The sequence below is a fragment of the Mastigoproctus giganteus genome, chromosome 8 (assembly GCF_048544385.1).
Source record: "Mastigoproctus giganteus isolate SK-2022 chromosome 8, ASM4854438v1, whole genome shotgun sequence".
Lineage (NCBI taxonomy): Eukaryota > Metazoa > Arthropoda > Arachnida > Uropygi > Thelyphonidae > Mastigoproctus > Mastigoproctus giganteus.
The window spans coordinates 206,420,722-206,434,697 of record NC_143582.1 but is presented as its reverse complement, the minus strand read 5'-3'; the positions used below and the strand labels follow the sequence as shown (position 1 = coordinate 206,434,697).

The following is a 13,976-nucleotide window of genomic DNA, read 5'->3' as shown; positions in this document are numbered from 1 at the left end:
TTATAACACTGAGAATTCCACCTTCATTCATTTTACTAATCCTTCTCAGAGCCTTATAAACTTCAATCAGGTCACCTCTGAGATGCCTGGTTGCCAAAGTAACTATTACACGTGTACAGTTTTCATGTTTAACAAATATATATCATATTTATCAAGTCTGGTTCATCACTAACAGATCTCAGAGAAATACATTTTGGCTACCTAAAGATAAATATTGGCAAATACATATAAATAATGTACAGGTTATTACAAGGATTATTAGTTATTACTCTTGTTTATTACTATTAGTTATTACTATTATTAGTTATTATTACAAGTTATTACTCTTGATTACAAGGAATCATGGATATACAGGGTGATTCTAAATAATTGTTGGGGTTTCCGTGGCCTATAATTTTCAAACTGGAAATAACAAAATACAACTGCTTACAGAACATGAAAGTGCAACTCAAAGTTTTATTACTTATAGAATCAATACTGCAGAATGCTAAACAACTTCAACATGCACACCTTTCATGGCATGTAAGACGTCCAAGTGATATTCAATTTCCCTCCAAGTGTTCTCCAGCATTAGCGGTATAACTGTTTCGATCGCAGCAACAATTGTGAGCTTCAGTTCATCGAGGGGAGTCACAGGGGTCTTGTACACAATGTCCTTCACGTATCCCCACAGGAAGAAATCAAGTGGCATAAGATCGGGTGAGCGTGGAGGCCACAGAATTGGTCCACCACGCCCAACCCAGAAAATGCATGTCAAGAAATTCTCGGACAATAAGAGCTCAATGTGGCGGTGCACCACATTTGGCTGATGATTTTCCATGACAGATACGGCTGTAGCATGTCCAGATAGGTCACTGCTGTCACTGTTTTTTCTGCAAAGAAAAAGGGCCCCAAACATGATAAAGCACACCAGACATTGACCTTTGGACTATCTCTTTCGAATTCTCGAATGGTGTGAGGCTTTTCTGATCCCCATATTCTGCAATTATGGCGATTTACCCTCCCTGATATGTAAAACGTTGCTTCATCACTAAATCTCCATCTCCAAAGGTAATTTTCATCAGCTTCGACGTTTTACAAAATGTCTTGGGCAAATTGATACTTTGCATTGTCCCATCTAGATGAACATTTTATATTCATCTGGATGGGACCTGTCAGTGAGATTTTGCATTAGGCCATTATATTATTATTATTAGCATTAGCCATATGGTGCAAGGAAGCCCGAAGCTTATGCTGCACGAGCCAAAAAGAAAATTTCTGAATTACCCCGAGAGAGAGAGAGAGGTATGTCACTCTCTGTGCTAGTGTTCAGTTAGTTTATGATGCAGTGGTAGCAGTGATAATCATACATGATATTCAACATGATAATCACACCCTGGTCCACTTGCCGTAACTCTGAAATTGTTTGGTAGCAGTTTTTAGTGCAAATGTCAACTAGATTGCCAAGTTAAATAGAAGATCCATTTTCATCATGTTTTGGTGAATCCACTACTTCTAAATTGCTAAACAGATTACTTTCTGTAATTCCCCCCTCTCCCATTAATGCATATATAAAATTTTCTTTTCTTTTTTTTTTTTTTTTTAATTGTAAAAGAATAAGAGCAGTTTACCTCAATATGATACATAGAACACTTCCATATGATACTCTCCAGAAATTAAAACGAATATAACATTACAGTAAAAAATAAATTGAAAACAATTAAAAAATCGGTTGAACACAATTATAAACGATTGAACACGATTAAAAATTAATTAAAAGAATTTAACATCAATTTTGTAAAATGATAAAATTTTCTTTTAATATCTGCAGGGTTTGGGCAATTTATATACAATTTGTATATTGTTACTATTACAGTGTATAACAAACTGTCGGAACTGGTACATAATTATTCCACATGTAATGCTGCATTGCAGCACAACAAATTGACATAGTCTGTATCACTGTGCAGATAAATAATTTGGGCACATTTTAAAATTTTTATAATATTGTAATGAAATTGCATAAATAGAAATGTGTATATCTTTTAGTTTACAAAACTTAGAAATTAACACTATTGACATTTATTATTTGTTTGATCTGAATAAATAATAAAATATGGCTTTTTAAATTTAAGTAATAATATTTTTTACTTTTGTTTTTTTATTTTGTTGTTAGATCTTTAGGTAGTTTAGGTGTACCAGGAACTCCGGGAACATCTGATTTAGATATTGCCCTGAAAAGACTAAAGAATGTGTGTATAACAACTCCATCAGAAAGTAGAACATCGTTTTCTTACATTCAGCACTCAAATGTATGGAGTGGCAGTGGTTCTAGAACTTCAAGTATGATTAAACATTATAGCATCCCTGAAAAGTTACAGATTGTTAAACCACTGGAAGGTAAGTATTTAATATTATGGAAGGTAATCAGTATTATTGTATATTCCAAAGCATATATTTGAGATTCTAAATATAAGGATCATTCAAATGAAACAGTCTTACAGAATGAATTGTTTGGAGATGTAGCTGATTAAAAGTAAGAACCTGCAACATTGAGACATTGGTTTCCTTATATTACTAAGTAAGGCACAACAGAACTCCACTGGCTGTTGGTGAAATCATTGTGGTCTCCTTTATCTTATTGTTCAAGTGAAAGCAGTGACCTTTGAATGCCTTGAAAGACAGATGTAGAATAGATGTGCGGAAATTTGCCTTTAGCCAGCGGGTGGTTAATTGCTGGAACAAACTTCCATCTGTCGTTGTGGAAGTTGATAGGTTAAATAAATTTAAGGAGGAACTGGACAGGCATTTGGAGGGAATGGTGTGTTTTTTTTTTTTTTGGCTGATGAGCTCATACACTTGGTTTCTTGCATCACATGCCACTACTACTACTTTGGGGAGGGATGAAGATATAGTTGCAAAGCCAACAGGTTAGGGCTGGGCTGGGTTGGGTTGGGTTGGGTTTTGCATTGTATTGGGATAACACTTGTTAAGCTGGCCAGCTACTTTGCCTTTATAATGTAACTACCCCAGTTTTTGATGTGGTATTGGGCACTAATTGTGACATCACTGGTTAGTTCATGTATCAATAAAAAGGCTAACATCACCATGTGCTGGGTACATTTAGATGTATCCATGTTGCTCACAGAATGAAGTAACCTTTCAGTGCCTTTTTTGGGAGCAGAACAAGAGTGTAGTCCTTCCTTCCATGTCTGCACTATCTAGCTTTTTATTACAAGATTTACATGTTATTTTTTCTGAATTTTTCATACAATTAATTTTATAATTATAACTTTGGATATAACAGAGTTAGCTGCAAATTCAGAAGTTAAACCATATTGTAGGATTGGTTTTAAAAAATAAAAAAATAAAAATAAATAATTTATTTTTATTTTTATTTATTTTATTTATTTATTTATTATTATTATTTTTTTTTTGCTCAGTTTTCAATTAGCTGTTCTATATAATAAAAAGTGCATATTTGTCCAAAAATATAACTGATTAGTTTCTGACTGCCAGAAAAACATGAACTTTGGATTTTTCACATACATGTTTTGTTTTTATAAAATGTATCTGCAGTTCATCTGCAGAATCCTAACTTCAGTATGAGACCACAGATAAAGACCCTATCATTTAGTTGGCTCTATTAATAATAATACTAAATACTCAGTAATGATTTTGCACCAATTGTATTTTTTGTTAATTTTTTATTCAATCCAAAAATGTTTCTTTATTTGCTTACCTGGAATGATGGACAGTGGCATTGTCATTCTGTTAGGCTCCATCACCTTCGGAATAGACTTGCCGATATGAACTTTGTCTTAGTTATGTTACAGTGATTATGACTGACGTTCTTCCACACTGTGTGGAAAAGGCCTTGTTAAGATGAGGTGATCTTTTATGGGCTTTTATTTGCTTTGGTGCAAAAACCAAACAAAATCAGCAACAACAAAACTCTGAAGCATGACTGATCCACCACAGTTGAAGCACCACCACCCGGCAGTATATGCTGGATTCAAATTTTAATGAAGCTGTCTTCAAATTTCGCCCTTCCATCATTGTGGAGTAGCTGGAATCTTGATGTGTTTGAATAACCACATGGCACATGGCTGTAAATATCTCAGTTATGCAGATTTTGATGCACTTTTTTCATTGAACAGACTGTTCATGACTCATGTTGAACTCTTTAGTGATAATACTGCCACAGCTCACATATTTCTTGCAGCAGTTTGTATCAGACCTCAGCCCTTATTATTGAATTCTTGTCTTTCAGCCAGAATTTTTGCTGTTTTGTCCAGGCAAAGAACACCATACATACACTTCACTACCACATCTCCTAATGTAGAAGTTGCCTATAGACATGCTTCAGATGCATAAACCCCATAAATATGGCCCTTTGGAAGTTGCTAATATCACCTGCTCCACACATACTGTTTACATGTCAACAGCTTGTTTCTGTGCTTTAGGTTATTTACCCAGAATAATGTGTGATTAATATAAAAACAGGTTACGGCAGATAGAATTGGAGGGGTTTGTTTATTTGAAGATAAAATCAGAAACTAATAAAATAATAATATAACAGTTAAAATCCAGTCAGAAGTGTTGGGATGGTCATCATGATGTACAGCAATGCAGCCTAGTAACACTTTCCTCTCATCAGGGAGGAACTGTGAAATTGACTATAGATTGAGAAAAGTACTGAGCAGGAAGTGCACAGTAGTGCATAGTATTTATAATGAAACAGCACATATTACATTTAAAAAAATTTGCCTGTATAATTTCAATAATCCTAATTACAACTATCCACTGTTTTTTACTACTGCATATTAGGAATTATCTTTGTGGAAGAGGAAATTATAGCTAACATAGCCTAAGGTAGAACTAATTTGGTAATTAATTAAAAAAATTTCCAATAACAAAAGAAAAGCAATACCCTGTTCAAAAACTAGAAATCAACTGTAATTTACATTTTGCTATCATAATACTATCTTGGCTAATGAACTTGATCTTTAGCAAGTACTAATGTTTTGGAAAATGTTATAAAGTTATGAATTAAAACTTTATAGGTTCTCAGACTCTCCATCATTGGCAGAAACTAGCTGTTCCCAATTTGAACAAAATATTTGAACAACGAACTGGTATACAGGTGAAGGGAGAACAGAAAATTCAATGTTTAGATGAGGTTTACAACCTTAGTGATGTTGAGGAGGATGAAGGTAATGATCTCATTAATTATTTAAGAATTTTTAAAGCATATTATCTAATTATTGGTGGTATATGCCAGTGGCGCACAAACTTATTTCTCTCACGACACCCTTTATTAAACATAAAATTGACACGACCCCTCAATGTAAACCCCGAGGTAGGATGACCAGATTTTTAGAGAAGCAAACTGGCATTTTATAAATTATATAGTAGAAAATTTTATTCGAGTACTGAGAAATGAATAAAAGAATTGTTTCCATTTTAATTTACACATTAAAATAATTGTTTAATATTTTAATTGAATACAGCAAAAACAACAAATCAAATTCTTATTCTTCAATTAAGATTACAAAACAATAAAAAAATTAACAATTATAAATCAAAACAATTAATAAGAAGGACGAGTCTGGAAAAATGATAATATTTGGTCCATATTTTGAGCAATGTTTGGAATTACTAATCTCGTGTTTTCGATATTTTTGATAATTGTGGATACTTGTCTTGAAGAGAAAACCAAAATTTTTCACAAGTTGTGGTCTTGAAACAAGAACTTATGGCTTTGTGAGACGACAGGTCGATAAGATCTTCCTTTTGCTGAATGATAATTTTGGGATGTGAAGAAATTTCAAAAGCAAAGGGATCACTAATCCAATACAACTTTTTTTCTGGAGATACATTAAATTGTTTGAAAAAAATGTTAATTAGCATTGTTAGGTGGGTGGCAATGATATCTCTAAATTGTAAAATGTCAATATTATAACAAAATCAGAAAAGCATGGGAATTTAATAAATAAAATATAGGTAGTGCTGATGAAATAAATTTAAAAAAAATCACTGTATTTAAAAACTATAAAAAGACAATACATTTATCCATCTATCGATGGATTAAATGTATTGTCTTTTTATACATTTATCAGGTGGCTCTGGCACCACTTGATTGTTGCTGTGAATATCACTTAAATACAGCTTCTTCCAGCAACACTTCTTTTGGCTTTTTTAATGTTTGTCTCTTTGATACGTCGCTTTTATCACTCCCCACATTAAATTTTAAAGGAAATGTCTTTATAGATTTTTTTGTTTTTTTTTTTTTTTTAATATCTGATACAGTCTGTTGGCCAATACCAAATTCTTCAGCAATTTTTTTTTTTTCCCAGGAACACTATTTTCAAGTTATTCTATCGCTTTGAGCTTGTTAATGATAGTTAAAGTAAAGTGTTTTCTTTTTATTCCACTTTTCAATTCTTTAGAACCTATAATTGTATAAAATATGTCAACTTATGTACCTATATACGTATAAAGAAGTACACAAATGAAGTGATATAAGCAATAATATCTATCCAACTCAGAGTTAACAATGATACTTAACAACACACAAGACAATGTAATGTATGCTCCATCTCTCTCTCTCTCTGTGCGCAGTCAAAGTGATTCATCTGCTTTCTTAAATCCTGTGAGTCTTTCAAAGTACTCAGCTGTGAACAGAATTTTTCATATTTTGATCCGGATTAACTATAACTGGATTGACGAGGGTTTACTGTATTACACTCAAATTCAGTTTTCCAAAGATTAAGCTTCCCTTTGAAAGTTTCTATTTTATCACTGAGTATTAATATATTTGTTCCCTGCTCTTGAAGACTTAAATTTAAATCATTAAGTTTTTCAAATACTGTTTATCAGCAAGGGAACTAAGTTTACCAAGCTATTTTTGATTTGTAATCAATTGAGCAAGGTTCTCATTTTTATCCGATAAAAACAATAAAACTTCATGTTTCAGGTCAAAAAAGATGTCACAACACTTTATCATCACCTCACTTTCTTATATAAAAGAAGCGTTTCATCCCATTTCATTACAAAACATTGTGAAAAGTGCTATTTAAGCTTCTGCTTTTTTAATAAAGTTGATCACACTTATTACATCTTTCAAAACTTTGTGCAAATCAGTTTGCATTTCCTTCGTTACTAATGCTTTCTTATGTACTGTATAATGCAATGATTCAAAACTATATTTGGAGCAATTTCCTTTACGGTGCCGCCGTAGCCAGGTGGGAAGGAGCAGCAGTGCGTAGCACACGCTTCTTGATTAGACCGGGGTTCGAGCCCGTCACCACCAAATACGGAGCATGCGGAAAGGTCAAGGAATGACCACCGCACCGGAGTAATATGGCCTTAGTTGCTAATGCTCCTAAAAACCAAATAACATAACATAATTTCCTTTACTTTGCTTTTTTGCACCATCAGTACAAATCACAAAGCAGTTGTTCCACATTAGATTATTTGTTTGAAAGAAAATATTTATAACATCAAAAATCTTCTTGCCCATCGTTCTTCCTTCCAAAGCTTTGCAAAATAGAAAATTCTCTAAAATATCTTCCTCGTAGCAGTATCTCACATATACAATAAGTTGAGCAAGGTTTTACATTTTTTTTTTCTTTCTTTCTTTTTTTATGTAAACCCCAAACACGAGAGGTATTAGAACCTATAGTACTTGGTACCGTGCTTGGGTTGGAGGTTGAGAAGACGAAAGAAGATATTTGTTGACATTGGACTTGAACTTCTGTAGACTGTTATTTTCAGGAAATACATATGAAGGAAGGTTGTTCCAGAAAATGGCAGTTGAATGAATAAACGAGGAAGATAAAAAGTTGGTTCTGTGAGTTTGAAGTTGGACAGTAAATCGATGTTGGCTGGTGGCAGCACGTGTTCGGACTGTTTTGAAAGAGAAAGCGGGCATTATAGAAGCCAATTCAGAAGAACAGTGCCCATGGAAATATCTGTAGAAGAGGCATGCAGCATAAACAGTACGTCTATGAGACAGCGAGTGGAGAGACTCTGTTAGAGACGAATCATTAATCAACCTAACTGCCCTCTTCTGAATGGAATCAAGAAGCCTGAGAGAGGTTTTGGGGGCACCACCCCAGATGTGGGAACAATATTCTATGGTAGGGCGAATTTGCGATTTGTACAGAGTGAACAGCTGTTTGGAAGAAAAGTAACACCGAGAGCGTAAAAGAAAACCAACAAAGCTGTGAATTCATCTAACTATTTTGCAAAAATTGGACTTTCCCTCAATCGATTTAATAAACTGAATTTTATGTTATCCTCGATAACTGTGAGACTCTGGATAGGGGAATGGTTTTTAAATCGTTGCTGTACTTTTCTCCATGCATAAAAAGTATCTGTAGCAACATTATTTTCTTCACTCCTCTACCGTTTTGTTCTAATTACCCAATTGTCCATGGTAAAATATATATTTTTTTAATTCTTAAAAACAATGATAATATAAGAAGTAGCAGAAGAATGAAAAACACATCCAAGTTGACATGAAAGCACTGAATTATGAAGCAGAATAAAGTGTGCATGCAACAGACTTCCTATTTACCGACACAGCATATTCGCACCTCTGGCCGTTAGGCAATTTCAGAAATTTTTGCTGTAGGAAGTGCGAATTAAGAGCTAAAGGGATTATGATTCAACAGTTGAGTAGTACTGAGATGTATTAATACATACTGAGAAGTCTCGTTAGTCAGCTTCTTTCTGTGTGTTCATAGCTAGATGGTAAATTAAGGCACATTACCCAAAAGGACAATAAGTAAGATAGATTTTTAATCTTTAATTAACTTTCATCTGTAGTTTTTCAGTCTATGTTCATTATCTTTTTAATTTAATGCTTTAGGCAGATAAGTGATAAAGTTACTAACATGCTCATTTTTCTATTGTATTTTAAATGCTTTTATGTTCTTTTAATGTGTTTTATTGTTAAAAGTAGCATTCATAATTCAGACCTCTGCACCGGGTTGCATATGTATACACACAGGTATTATAATACAATATTATTCAATTCATTTTAAGAAATTTATGAATTCTTGTAGGAGGTTAATTTCAGTTTCTTTTACAGTATTTTCATATAAAATGAAAATCTCCCATTTTCTCCCAAAACTCTCCCATTTTTTGGCATTGTTCTCTAAGTGGTTTTCATACTGTAGTTAAAATATGGTGAACCAAATGAAAACAAACATTATTTTACCAATAACTGGTATTTTGTTTTTTAAAAAAAAATCCATCATAGTTTAGTCACTTATCCCACATGTACACTAGATTTTTTATGCCCTGCTCATAAAAGTATTTTTGTTGTTTAAATCATTGTTTGATGACTTCCTTCCTCCTTTGCTTTAGGTGCACTGCAACCAGATTTGTTGAGGTGACAAAAAAAATTCTTCACTTAATCCATTCATTTGGAATCAACATCAGCAAGTAGCTCACTATGATAGTAGGCTTTGAAGGCTCGGATAATGCCCTAATCCATGGGCTGAATTAGTGCAGCTGCGTTCCTTGGCAGAAACATGACTCTGCTATTGCCATCATTTGATTTCAGGACATCAGCCAAAGGATGAGCTGGGCAGTGATCCAACAGTAACAGAACCTATTCTGCAAGTTTTTTGGAAAGCAAGTGCCGTTTCACTGATGGTACAATTTCACTTTCAAACCATGAAGCAAAAATATCACTCATCATCCAAGCATTCAAGCTATTTTTATAAATCACAAGTAGAGATTTCATGTTGACATGCTTAAAACAACAGGGACTTTTATTGATGTGCAATGGCTTTAGCTTGTGATTTCCAGTCTTGCTTGTGGAGTTGCCCACTTTGAGTGCCATTTTAATATCCAGTGACTTGTCAAAAAATTTATAGTACAATGCTGTTTCATCACAGTCGTACAACTGTTCATCTGTGAATTCACCATCTTGAAGCATATTACACAGAAATTCAAGAAATACTTCTGCTACTGCAGTGTCACCAAATGCAGAATCCCAACAAGATTGATTAACTTGGGATATTCCATGATGAGCTTTCCAACTCCAAAGCCACCTTTCAGAAGCTTTAAATGTGTCATCTCCACCAAGTAGCTTATAAAATTTAAGTGCCTATTCTTTCAAAATTACCCCATTTATTGGTACTCCTTCACTACACTAACGTTGAAACCACATGTATAAGGATTGGTCCACATCACTGTTTTCACAAAGTCTAGTTTTCTTTCTTTGGAGGCCTACTTTATCTTCTAAGGAGTCTATGAATGGATGCAATTTTTCTTCCTCTTTCATCCAATCATGGATTGTTCCTTCTGGAATTCCACACTCAAAATATACTGCATTTTGTTTTGCCACTCTTAATTCTTTCGAAAATCTTGAACTTTTCTTCAACTGTATAATTTTTAATTGTGGTGGCCATTACTTCAGTCCTGTTGAATTACTAATTTTGTCTTATATTTACTTCTGGTGCCTTAGAATTTCAGGGTTTTGAGAAAACCAAATCAAAATCAAACTGTCCAGCCTATCATAGTGCTGAAGTGAAGTCAAATGAATTCTCCATAAATCACTTGCCAGTTCATGTATATTTTTGTCTAGTTTAGCCCTTAGCAATTTTTGCTATCCTGAGTGTAACTTCTAGTTGAAGAACGTATGTCAAGTTTACAAGAATTTATTTTATAACTTAACCCATGTAATGCACTTGATGGATGGTAGCCATATTTCCCTCCAGAGGTAGCTGGTTGTAATGAGCATTCCAGTGATATACTTTTTTTTTTTTTTTTTTTTTTTTTGCATTCTAGCTGAGAGGAGAAACTGGGTGTCTATAGTAATTAGTCCCTGACAAGTACTGTTGTTTACAAAAATTACTCTGGAACTTGAATACTGAATATATCGAAGCAAATATGCAGCCAGTTTTTAGCTAATTTTCCCTCTTGGATATACAGTAGTAGGACGTTTTTTTTTTTTTTTTTTTTTTTGTTAGTTGTTGGCGCATCAGCTTCTGTGGCCATAATGCACCTCCCAAAGTTTTTGCATTTTACTCTGATCCAAGCTTGAGGCAGGATTCGAACCCACAACCTTTGGGTTGCCAGGCAGGCACTTTACCCACCTGGCTAGCCCGGTCAGCTAGTAGGATGTACAATACATACAGGTATATACAGTATTCACTTTTTCCAGTTTCCAATATGAATTGCTGGTTCTTTAAACACTACTTTTTTTCATAATTCGTTTTGGGGGATATGATCATACCTGTGGTATATTCGAAACTGCAGTATAAAGAGGCATGTTATATCAAGGTTGCATTGTATACTGCAATTTACTGTTCATTTATTATGGATGATGGTACTGACTTTATTGCAAATGAAATTAGTAAGTAGGTTACCTACTGCTTGTCTGCCATTAGATCTCTAACCCTAGCCAAAACAAGCCCTTTTTCTTTTAGTAGTTGCTTGATACCATTAATTCACCCTCCTTTTGGTCAGGCTCTGGGGACTATTACCATTCATTTTTACTTCTTATATCTGGAGGGGGGGGCCTCCTACACATAAAAAGGTTTGGCTGGCTGCCTGTGGTATGCACATTGGTGTCATCCACATATACACACATGCGCACGCAGAGAGAGAGAGAGAGAGAGAGAGAGAGAGAGAGAGAGAGAGAGAGAGAGAGAGAGAGAGAGAGAGATTCAATCCAGAGAGATGCCTATGGTTGGGCCCAATCTTAAAGTGTCAAGATGGTTATTTGATATTATACATTTTCATAATGTAATCTCTCAAATATAATATATAAATAATATTATTTTACATAGAGTTCAAACTGTAACAGTAATTTCATATTAAGCTTTTTAATTGAGTGAATTATAAAAAACTGTGTTATGTTTTTATGCTAATAATACTTAGTACTGGTTTGATCTAATATTGATTTAGATATAATATTGGCCTAATCTTAATCTGTATTATGAAAAGACTTGTATATATCATCTTAATTTCTGATATTCTAGAGCCTTTACCGGTGAAGAGTTTTACAGAGACAAATTACTCCTATACTTACACAGATACTACCGTCATGCATCCTTCCTCTGATGCAACTGACTACTCTTTGTAAGCATTGACTTTTCTCTATTTAAGCTTTCTTTATTTTAAATATATTTTATTATATAGTTTATTTAAAAGAAAAATTGAAGAGTTCAATTTTATAATGTTAATTATATGTGTTATAGTGATTTTACAAGGTTTTGTTTTGAAAAATCTAAATACAAGGCTGAGCCAAATGAAAATAGGGTTTTGATTGTTTAAATTTGAATCATACACCACTTGAACAATAGGGCACATGTGCATGGAGTAATGTGTAGCAGCAGAGATGTAGTGCACTGACAGTGACACATGTTCAATCTAGTTCAGTGCACTGCATTACTATTAGAAGAAAAGCTTTAGAGGATATGATCCCCAAGACAAGCTCACCATTAAAAAAGAAGAAAATGTATTCTTGGCCACATTGTTAACCAAAAACTTATATTAAAATGCTTAAACTAAGAAATTAAAGAAGAAAAGGGGAAAAGAGAAAAATACCAAGTAAATATACAAAATAAAAGGTGAAAGAAAATATACCTAAAATTTCTTCCGAAAAGGTGACATTTCTCTCAAGGGAAAACAGGAACTATTTTATCATCCCATTATGTGAACTAAAACCAAAGAAACCACCCTTTTTGAATTAAACAGGTTCTTTGAACCTTTCCATTATAAAGACCAAAACCAAAGTAAACCAGTTCATTGCAATTAATTGAATTAAATCTCATTTCTCAGCACTAAAAACGGCGTCTCCGTAGCCAGGTGGGCAAGAGCAGCAGTGCGTAGCACACGCTTCTTGATTAGACCGGGTTCGAGCCCATGACCACCAAATATGGAGGATGCGGAAAGGTCATGGAATGACCACCGCCATATCCCCGGAGCAATATGGCCTTAGTTGCTGATGCTCCTAAAAACCAAATAACAAACATCAGCACTTAAAAACAAGAAGCCTTCCTTTTTGAAGAGGCATATAAGCAGATGAGGGGCAATCTGAAGCAAGATAATCATTTTTTAATACCCTCTTCAAAAAAGTAAGGAACAATGCTCCACTGCTATTTATATTGCCATGGTACATTTTATGCATTGCTTCAGGTAATGGGGAAGATGAGGGGTCAAGATGAAATAAGTAAAAAAAGATGATAGAAGAATCTCCTCTCCCTTGTTTCCTAATAATTTGGGGTAGAGAAACAATTTAAAAATAAGCAAATCAAAAAGCAATTATAAGAAAGAATGTAAAGTTGTCCCACTCAGAAATCACATGTGACTACTTGTCCTCTTGAGGTCCTGGGTGGGGGGCAGGCTAGTGAAATGGGGTTGATATCGTGTCCCTCAGTATTAAAGGAAATATAGAATACAGAATGAAGAGTCCACTCTTCAGACAAAGTTGCACTAATTTCTAACTTAAACTTATTGTTTATCAAGCACTGTAGTTCCTTAAAGCCATATGTAATGTACTTTTACTTTTCTGAAACCTAGAGTGAAAGGAGGTTATAATACTTTCAATGTAAATGCAGCAACATCTCCATTGACGTGGGATGGTGGTTTTATATATTTCGACAAAAGTTAGTCCCTGTTTTACTATTCTTATTTCTTGTATTTTTTAAATGTTTTCTTCTAGCCAATTTTTTAATTTTTGCCAATTTCAATGCTATTTTTTATAAGCTCTTTATTGTATACACAAGGCCAGTTTTTGATAAGAAGATCTATTTTTGGTTTTAAATTATTGTTATCAGTTTCATCATCAGTTTACTGCTGGTCATTTACCACTTTCCCAATCTCCACATTATCTGCAAACTTTGACATCATACTCTCTACTCCTTCATTAATGTCATTTATGAAAATCACAAGCAGTAGTGGTCCCAGAACTGATCCTTGGTGGACACCCACCTCTTAATTTCAGTCCAGTGTGAAGGGTAACCATTTTG

General features: G+C 34.0%; 1 protein-coding gene across 1 annotated transcript in view; it reads left to right on the top strand.

Moving 5' to 3' along the window:
* Positions 1-13,976, top strand: part of LOC150082225 (trafficking kinesin-binding protein 1-like) — a 210,273-nt gene that overhangs the window by 175,893 nt on the left and 20,404 nt on the right. The window contains exons 13-15 of the mRNA XM_090380064.1: positions 2,156-2,379; positions 5,046-5,195; positions 11,985-12,084. Of these exons, the coding sequence (XP_090236190.1) occupies positions 2,156-2,379; positions 5,046-5,195; positions 11,985-12,084 (474 nt within the window). The remainder of the gene's footprint in view (positions 1-2,155; positions 2,380-5,045; positions 5,196-11,984; positions 12,085-13,976) is intronic.